A 9,721-nucleotide genomic window follows, 5' to 3' on the forward strand; every position below is an offset into this window, starting at 1 on the left:
AAAGTAGGACACAAATCTTGCCCGTCCTTAACATTACATGGCTCATAAAAAAATTGGCACACTACTTTGATCTGGTAATGAGAATTCCTAGTAGTAAATACTATTTATGTTCGTTTTAGACTGCCGCAGAACTGACCTCATCGCTTTTTGGCAGGGTTAATTCAAAGTTGTGCTAGCATTTGCTAACATCAGTGATGTTTAGTTATTTTTTTATACATACTTCCAATAGAGTCATACGTAAGGATGCCACAAGACGTATCCACCTTTAAAAGGACTGATAACTTGAAACAAAACTTGTTGTCTATTTCTACCCTGAACAATGCTGTGTATGAAAATTGCTATTGATAGCGTTATGAATCGAAACGTTTTTATACCTTGTTTATTCAAACATAGGCAAGGTAACTACATTCACGTTAAAACTGCGCAATTTAAAGCAATCTGCCAACGGTGTGAATGCACTTGAATAAATAGATTATCTTGTGCAGAAAAAAAAACTTAAAAACATGTGCCTATCATTAGAGATAATGCATTCTTTCAATTTCTTTTCATTCGTTCATTTCCCACAAAAAAGGACTACCTCCGGGTATACATTTTAAAGACACAATATATTTCTTTAATATTACATTTTCATCGTTTACGTTCCTTCCCAATTATGTGCTTCATAAACCATAATTATTCTTACCAATGCAAACGAATGTCCACCGGATAGATAGCGTTGATCCTGATACGGTCATGTTGTGTTTCACTATTTCTTTTTTTTTACTGAATTTTGAAAACAAAATTTCCTTAATCCACACTTTCTGCATTACTTCAATCCAATAGAGATAAAGAGAAAAAAAATGCACCGACTAACGGAGTTAGTCTTGCTAATAGCTAATCGTGGAATCATGGATAAAAAAAAATCTACGCTCGAAATTATTTGTATAACCATTTGTTTGTGGATATTCTCTTCTTCGCTTTAACAATCATACATTCAATAATATATTTAAAGATTTAAGAATATTGCAAGAGAAAGTGACACGCATTTTACGCACTTTACGACAAATTTTCCAACTTTGTTTTTATCGATTACAGCTTTCTTTCGCTCTCAAGAGGGTAGAGCGAAAACTTTGTCCAGGGTTTACAAATTAAATTTGATCTTTCATCTGCGTAAGCTGCGATAAATGCCTGTTGCTACCAATTTGTGTATGAGAGTGAATGAAAATAAACAATAGACGGTATGTGGAATTTCACCAGTGCACGCACAGTGGTTATCAGTTCCGGTTCTAATAAGATACACCCACACATACATTCATGCTTTGTTTCGTTTTGTTTTTAAAGTTGGGAATTGGTCGTTCTCCCGGGAAAAATTGTGGGAGAAAATTTCCCTTTGGTTTTGTTTTCTGATCCGAGACTTTAGGTTGTTTTAAGGAGATCTCTTCTGGATGAAGGGTGGTCCTGGACCGGAAACCAACGTAACAAGAACCAATAAAACCGAACAGCAAAATATCAATTGTTGGTGTAGGAGTGTCTGTGTGGTTGGGTTTGCTCTGGTGTAAAGGATAAAAAGTGGAGAGAATAAAACTTCTCGGACGTAGTAGAATTGTGAATATTTTTGCAGTTTGTAGCCGTGTTCGCTTCTTCTTTTGTGTGTGTGTTTGTTTTGTAAATTTGAGAGTCACAGCCGGGTCCAAACGATCGACATTACGCGATGCGGATCGATTGGATGATCTGGAATATGGCAGAACCGCACACGACGAAGATGAACAGTGCTAGTAGCCAGGGTCCGACCGGGTACTTCTCCTCGGCGTTCTTGTTCGACTTGGGCACGTTGCCACGCTGGGTGATGTTGCGGCTGGCCTTCTCGTTGGCCATGCGGATTCTCTGCTGGGGAGCCATTGTTTTATTTTGGGGTGTGGTGTTGGGTTGGTTGGATGCTTTGTGCGTACAGTTGTGGTGCAGTTAGCCGATTGCTGTGGATTGGATAAAAGAGAATAAATTAAAAACTAAATGATTTACGTTTTGAAAAAATAGATTATAATAAATTATGGCTTCAGTGCTTATTGAATAATTTCCATTTTTTTCACAGTTATTGTCATTTTACATTTTTCATTCATCTCCATCTCCATTATTTCCATTTTTTCACAGTTATTTCCATTTTCCATGTTTCATTCATCTCCATCACACAAGGTACAACATTCTTCAAATGTTCGATTCTTCTACACGCAATTTAAGATTTGGTCCTTCGAACCGTTTTAGAGGCAGAAAAGATAAATATGTTTTGATGTCATTTATTTGACCTTCATAATTTACTTTCAGGAATAGTACAAACTGTTAAGAAATTAAGCTAGGGTATATTTAACTAATTCATCATTATTCCCGTGTCTGTCTGGGTCCCAGCGGCTGAATATGCGACTCCCGCCAGCTTGGTTCAAGATAAAGATTAAGAGTAGGATAACAACCTAACGCTCCTGAATGTAATCGGTCACGACACTGAACTTAAACTTGATACGGAAAAAAATAACAACGTTGTTGAGAAAATTCCAAAAAGTGACATCCAAATCTACTTGGCGACTTCAACACGAAGATTGGCTCCAATAATCAAGACTTTGAGCACATCATAAGGCGATACAAGGGTCCAAGACAGATGAGCGAAAACGGAGAGCAGTTTGAAGAATTTCGTGGCAACAACAACATGGTGATAGGTGGATCGCTCTTTCCCCATCTACCAGCAAATAAGGTCACTTGGTTGTCGCAAAATGGCCGAACAGAACATAAAATTGATCACATCTGAGTATCAGCCAAAAATGGAGAAAGACCCTTCTCGATATCTGCAATGAACGAAACACCGACATTGTATCTGACCATCTCCTCGTCCTTGTTGAGATACGGCTGAAAATTGGGCGTGTCTAGTGGCGAGAGGAGAAAGTCGGATGTCGATACGACGTCCGCCGGTTGGAGAATCCAGAGGTGAAAAGGGCATACGTTGAACAGCTTGAATCCCGAGCCTCGAAACTGCCGACAGACGGAACAGTCGAAGAACAATGGTGTGGAATCAAGAATGCCTTAATCACGACGAGCCATGGTACTATCGGTAAAGTTTGTGGAAGAAGTGATTGGATGTCGGATGAAACTGAGAGCTTGGACAAACTCCCTAGCCGAAGAGGGAGAAAGAGCCGCCGCCATTGCAGATATCCGATTACTTTATGACATTTCTCGCCGCCTTAGTGGTGCCAGGACTAATGCAAGAACGCCGCTGAAAGACCGAGCAGATCGAACAGATCAACTCAAGCGTTAGACTGAGCATTTTGAACATCGCTTCCGAGTCACAAATAGAGATGGCCAACAGAACCCGCAGCTCGTAGCGCCAACTGTAAGCCGCATTAATGGCGTAAACTCGGAAGCGCCTTCGCTGGCTGAAATAGAAGCGGCAATCAAAGTGATGAAATCCAACAAAAGCGCCTGGGATCGATTGAATTCTTGCTGAAATGCTCAAAGCCGACCCTACCTTGTCAGCACAAATGTTGCACCGTCTTTTCGCTGACATTTGGGACACTGCACTATTCCCGGCCGACTGGTTGCAGGGTATCCTTGCAAAGATTCCGAAGAAAGGAGACCTGACAGAGTGCGATAACTGGCGTGGCATAACTTTGATCTGTACAACTCTCAAAGTACTCTGCAAAGTGATCCTGAACAGGATCCAGGAGAATATCGACGCTACACTCCGACGGCAACAAGCTGGATTCCGATCCGGACGATCATGTGTGGACCACATCACAACGCTACGAATAATACTGGAACAAATCAACGAATTCCAGGACTCTCTTCTGCTAGTGTTCGTTGATTTCGAAAAAATATTCGACCGACTAACGACGAAAACATCTGGGCGGCTTTGAGTTGACGAGGAGTCCCAGAGAAGCTAGTCTGTCTCATCGAAGCACTATACTAAGCATTTTCGTGCAAGGTCCTACACGACTGTGTCTTGTCTGATTCAATCCCGATAACTGCTGGAGTGAGACAAGGATGAATTTTATCACCGCTACTCTTTCTTATCGTAATCGATGAGACTGCATCGATCATCTTATTTATTTTTTAGAGTCTTTGACTATTGTCATACAGACTGATTGTTTAAGATTAACTTATAATTAAATTACATAGTAATTAAGCTAGGTGACGTCACGGATTGCACATTTAAACTTAGATTTTGTAACATAATAGTCAAACAAGTGAGAAAAAGCATTGAAAACTTCACAACATCGAAAGAGGGGGTGATTCTGTCCGAAGACAGTCCTGCTTCTTGGCAGCCAAAACATGGTTTGATTACGCAGTCGGCGTGCTGGAACGTAAATGTTCAATCTCTGAAGCAATTGCGGGCAGTCAACGGCATTTGTCAAGATATCGTAAACGAATGTGCGAAGTTCTTTGGCTCAAAGACGTCATTGATAGCAAGGCATACATCTCAGAATAGGGTGGTAACCGTACGGGATCTTGCCATGCCCAGACCGGTACCGCATATTCCAGAACACTGCGTACCAATGAGCAGAAAACTGTTTTTAGAGCATACGGGTATTCCGACGCAGGAAGCCGAGCAAGGCTTTGGCTGCAGTGGTCGCGGTGTGTTGAACAAATGAGAGCTTTTGGTCAAACGTTATTCTGAGGTCTTTAATAAAAGTTACTCTTTCGAGAGAGGTGTCCCTTAGACCGTAGTCGTAGACAACAGAGGCTCTAGTTCTAAAAAAGCTTATACACTTACATTTTTCGGCGTTAACTTCCATACCGTGTAATTCGCACCATACTAATAATCGATCGACGTCCTCCTGAAGCGCAACACAATCCAATATCGAATCAATGGTCCGGTAGATTTTAAGATCATCTGCAAACAGCAGTTTCGGCGACTGAAGGAATGTTGCCAAGTCGTTAATAAAAATCACGAAGATGAGCGGTCCAAGATGACTACCCTGCGGAACACCAGACGGCATGTCGAATACGGAGGAGTGAGTCCCACGAATGTAAATAAAGCCTAGCAGATACGAATACAGCCATTTAGTTGCCCACTCGGGAAATCCATATCGATCAAGTTTTTCTCTTACGATTCTGTGAGGTACTTTGTCGAAAGCCTTTACAAAATGCACTTACAGTTTTTTACCTGTTGCAGAATGCAAATCGCTGGCATAAATCATTAGGTTTGTCAAGGTTGATTGTTTCTTGATGAACCCGTGCTGGACATCGGTGAGTATTGGAGAGGCTGCTGAGTAGATTCTCTCGTATATCAGGACTTTGAAAAAGCAGCAAAGAATCGATATTGGCCTGTAATTCTCTACACGATGAGCATTTCCTGACTTATGGATCGGTGAGATTGATTCGATTTTCCACAGAGTAGGAAAGGTACCTTCCGAGATCGATCGATTGAAAATCATGCACAGCGGTGTGACAAGCGAAGCAGCTATTTTTACGACAAGCGATGTTGGAATCCCATCAGGCCTAGATCCTTTCGAGGGATCAAGAGAATTTAGCACTTTTAGAACTTCTTGTTCACTGAAAACGGGTTGCGGTAGACTGATGTCATAGCTAGGAAGTGTATCAAAGTACACATTATTACAATCAGGAGTGACTGGGCTACACACGCTGCTAAAAAATCTGTAAACAAGTCAGCTGACTCTTTGAAGCTCTCCGATGTGCGTCTGTGCACCGAACCGAGGATTGCCGTGGAATCCTTCAACAATGGAGCTACTGAACGACCTTGACCTGGACCTGGCAGACGATAATGTTTTGCTCACCCAAAAGCAACCGGATATGCAGAGCAAACTCGACGACCTCACCGAAAGCTCCAAGACAGCAGGTCTCAAAGTCAATGTTGGAAAGATCAAGTCGATGGAGATCAACTCAGGAAATCCCTACAGTTTCATGGTAGCTGGCAACAGGTTAAGAAAGTGGAGTGCTTCCAGTATCTTGGTAGCCAGATATCGACTGATGGTGGTACCAAGAAAGACATCGAAACCCGGATCAGAAAAGCCCGATTTGCGTTTGCGAGTCTCCGAAACATCTGACGCTCACGTCAGATAACTCTACGAACGAAAATTCGAATCTTTAACTCAAACCCATATTGATGTACGGGTGCGAAATTTGGTGCATATATGCGGTGACAACACGAAAACTGCAAAACTGCATCATCCGCGCTTGGTGGCCTGGCAACTGGATCTCAAACGTGGAACTACATCGTCAGTGTCATCAAAAGGCGCTATAAATTGAGATTAGGGAACCTAAGTGGAGATGGATTAGACACACACTGCGAAGAGATGAAAACGAGATTTGCAGAGAGGCGCTTGACTGGAATCCAGATGGGCATCGAATAAAAGGCAGGCCCAAAATTTCGTGGTGGCGAAGTCTAGCCGCTGAAATCCGCACAGTTGACGAGAACCTTGGCTGCCAGCAAGTGAAGACGCTGGCTCCGTATCGCCAGCAGTGGAGATCATTTATCTCAGACCTATGCGTCGATCAATCGGCGCAAGACCCTTACAAAGATGGACGGTGATGGATTATTTTAGTCGATACCAAGGACTAATTTCTTGGCTTGGACTTGGAGACTTGGATGTCCAAGAACAATAACACATAGTAATGCTCAAAAAATTGAACAGAAAAGAATTCGCATAGTTTTGTCGTCAAATACCATAACTCCATATTAATCTCAAAAAATGATCTTGTTGAAATACAGAATCGATCTGATTGATGAGACTTCAATTCAGCCATGCTTTCGGGAGAGCTTGGAAAAGAGATCTTTAAGAATTACCTTGTGATCCAACTCCACATTCGACCACAGGGAAAACACCTGTGGAATTTTGTTATGGAAGAACAATTCGTTCAATATGATAAACTGTAGAGATTTTGTAAACTAGGCACCAACTGATTATCGCGATCAAGACAGCAAGCATAAAGGCAAAGAAGCAGAAGACATTCGATAAAAATTTTCTGAATTCAACAGGGAGATCAAGTTTTGATAAAAAATATAGTATCATCAAACATGTTATCAACTAAATTTGAAAAAAAAAAACGCAGACCGACACTTAAAAAGTGGGCCCAAATGCGGTTGTTGGAGATGACTCAGGAAGGACATTTGAACGCATCGTACAACATTGGAAACGAAAACGGTTGGAACATTATATCAGTTTAGAAATTAAATAACTGGTTAAAGATAGACTGGAAATGCTAACATACGATGAACCGATAACGTATGATGAAGAATCAGTAATAAGAAATTAACAAGAACCTTACAGTACTGATCCTCCAATACCACAAAACGCTGATGAAATTAGTGTCAAGAATGTAGTATAGCACTTATTCTCATCGTAATATAAGAGATGTTGTCTGGATCGATCGACCGTAGACAAAACGAGAATTGCCGTGGAATCCTTCGAAAATGGAACAGCCCAATGATCCTGACGATATTGTATTACCTACTAGTTAGGCCTCGTTTTCACAAAAACTTTCTATTGATGCGTGCATAAATAAAATGTATAACACAGTATAACAGTTGAAAATCGAGTAGTTGAAGCTTTTGTTAAAGCTCATCTTCAAATTTCCGTCATCGATTCACATAGGACAAAGAGTCAAATACAATACCATCCAATACAAAGCCATCTTTGTTATTTGTTTTTTTTTAACCTTTTTGTGAAGTTATTTTAGCTTTGAGTAAACCCCCTTATTTTAGAGACTTGTTTCGCTACCCTGAGAGTTTTCGAACAACAACGACAAACACGAATGGTCAGAAAAACTTTTAAGCAACACATACCCCTCGAAGTCAACGTCGGAGAGACCAAACAGATGACAGACATCACAGAAAATCGTTTCATCCTTACGATAACAGGACAGAAAGCAGGTTGAGAAAAAGAAATACTTCTTGAGCCTTGAAATCTAGATTTGGTGGTACCAAGAAAGACATCAAAACACCCGGATCAGAAAGGCCCGAGTCATATTTGCTAGTCTCCGAAGCTGGATCGCCAATGTACACATACTGGCAATGGCTATAATATGCTTGTAGTGATCATCATGTTCCCAGTCAAGGTCAAGGACCTCCTGTACATTGAAGATAAGGATCGAAATTCAACTGACGTGGGGGAAACTGACGCTCAATACCAATATCTGAAGCTGCTCCTATTCAAATTTCGACAAGCGACTTATTTTTGTGAGAACAGTGATAAGCAATACGTTCCAGTGAGATATAAAAAAATGTTAACTAGTTATCTGCAATTCCCATGCATAACAGATGATGTAAAACCCAAATCAGTCCAATTGAAATGCTTATCTCCGAATGTTCTTCAAGAGTGTTGACCAACGTAATTTCCTGTATCAATTCAGATTATGGGAAGTACCAACAATCTTGGAAAATTTAGTTTTTCCATCAATCAACTGGTATTTTTTGTCATACCAACAAGGAGAACGTCACACCCACCCACAAGAAAATTTCCTTATTGAATCGCCCCACTTCCAGAAGACGTATTCTAAACCCATTAAAATGGAATTAAGATGCCAACAACCTGGGGGAAGTTCCTTCGAGAAGTTGCCCCTCAGCAACAAACTAGCTGAAAAAAGAAAAGAAAAAAACATCTAGAAAAATTTCCACGTACCTCAACTTTCTCGTAGTGCTATTTGCTGCTGTGCTACTTGCAAGTCCCCGTTCTAATTCCCCGGTTAGGAATCTACCAACAGGTGTAGGCTAGCTGTGTTCCGGTGCTCGGCCGAGTATTCCACGCCAAAAAGGACGTTCTCCCGATGTGTCCAGTCCAGGAAAGCGAAATCACACGACACGTTCGGTGTGTAGAAAACTATTGTAACAACGTATAACGAAAAACGACGGCGAAGGAACGACGACGACGACAATGATGCGAACGAGATGCTTGCGCGATACTTTTTGAGAGGATTTTTGCTTTGCTGGAATCGAACGTTTGACACCTCATCAGTTTTTCATCTTTTTCACGGCTTTTCGGAGACGAGAACCGTCAGCGAGACACCGTCCCGAAACCATGGTGTGTCCATGGAATGTCAAAAAGTGTTGATGATACAAGATAATTTCATGCATCAATTTTTTTTCAAAACAGTTTGGTTGATGTCTGAGATAGCGATGATTCCTAATCTTGCCGCTCACATGCAGTAGCGCTGATGGCATTTCAAGGTGGTTCACATACTGGAAAGATTTTTAAAACTTTGATTCTTTTTTCAGTTTTGTCAATCTTTAAGTTGACAAACTACAAAAAAAAATATTTTGCTGTAATTTCAATTGTTTAAACGATTTGTCACATTCATTTAACTTGCTTATCTATATATTCAACACATCGCTAACTTCAACAATTAAGCCCATTTTATTGATTTATTCAATTATATGGAGTCTGTGTCAACTAAAAATTTCGAAATTTTGCATGCCTTTTAAATTCAAACAGTTTCGAGAAAAATAAAATTATGAACATTTCTAGAGTTTGTTTTGATTAGGTCGTAAGAACCACTTGGCATGTTTTGAGAAAATCGATGTTCAAGTTCCGAAACACCTTTTTAATTCTTACTTTGTTATTACTGGTCAAATTCGTCTGCAAATCCGAAATTTAATGTAAAACTGAACGCAGAACATGATGATGTACTTGAAACTTACATAAAATCATTTCATATCAATGAACATGTACTTACGACATACTGCATTTCTCTTCTGGCGCATAAGTCTTTTTGATCATTTGATAATTCTGGTAGATTCTGGTTA

The 9,721-nt window shown here is 40.5% G+C and overlaps 1 protein-coding gene across 1 annotated transcript; it reads right to left on the reverse strand.

The window, feature by feature from the left end:
• Positions 1-586: 586 nt before the first annotated feature.
• Positions 587-8,927, reverse strand: LOC129751869 (stress-associated endoplasmic reticulum protein 2-like). The gene is made up of 2 exons (XM_055747620.1): positions 8,601-8,927; positions 587-1,952 (listed from the first exon to the last, which is right to left on the reverse strand). The coding sequence occupies exon 2, from the start codon at positions 1,876-1,878 to the stop codon at positions 1,684-1,686; it is 195 nt and encodes a 64-aa protein (XP_055603595.1). The 5' UTR covers positions 1,879-1,952; positions 8,601-8,927; the 3' UTR covers positions 587-1,683.
• Positions 8,928-9,721: the final 794 nt, after the last annotated feature.

Source organism: Uranotaenia lowii, chromosome 3 (assembly GCF_029784155.1).
Source record: "Uranotaenia lowii strain MFRU-FL chromosome 3, ASM2978415v1, whole genome shotgun sequence".
NCBI classification, from domain to species: domain Eukaryota; kingdom Metazoa; phylum Arthropoda; class Insecta; order Diptera; family Culicidae; genus Uranotaenia; species Uranotaenia lowii.

Bases quoted from the DNA above. Each gene is read 5' to 3' on its own strand.
- LOC129751869 (XM_055747620.1), bottom strand. From the start codon at position 1,878: ATGGCTCCCCAGCAGAGAATCCGCATGGCCAACGAGAAGGCCAGCCGC.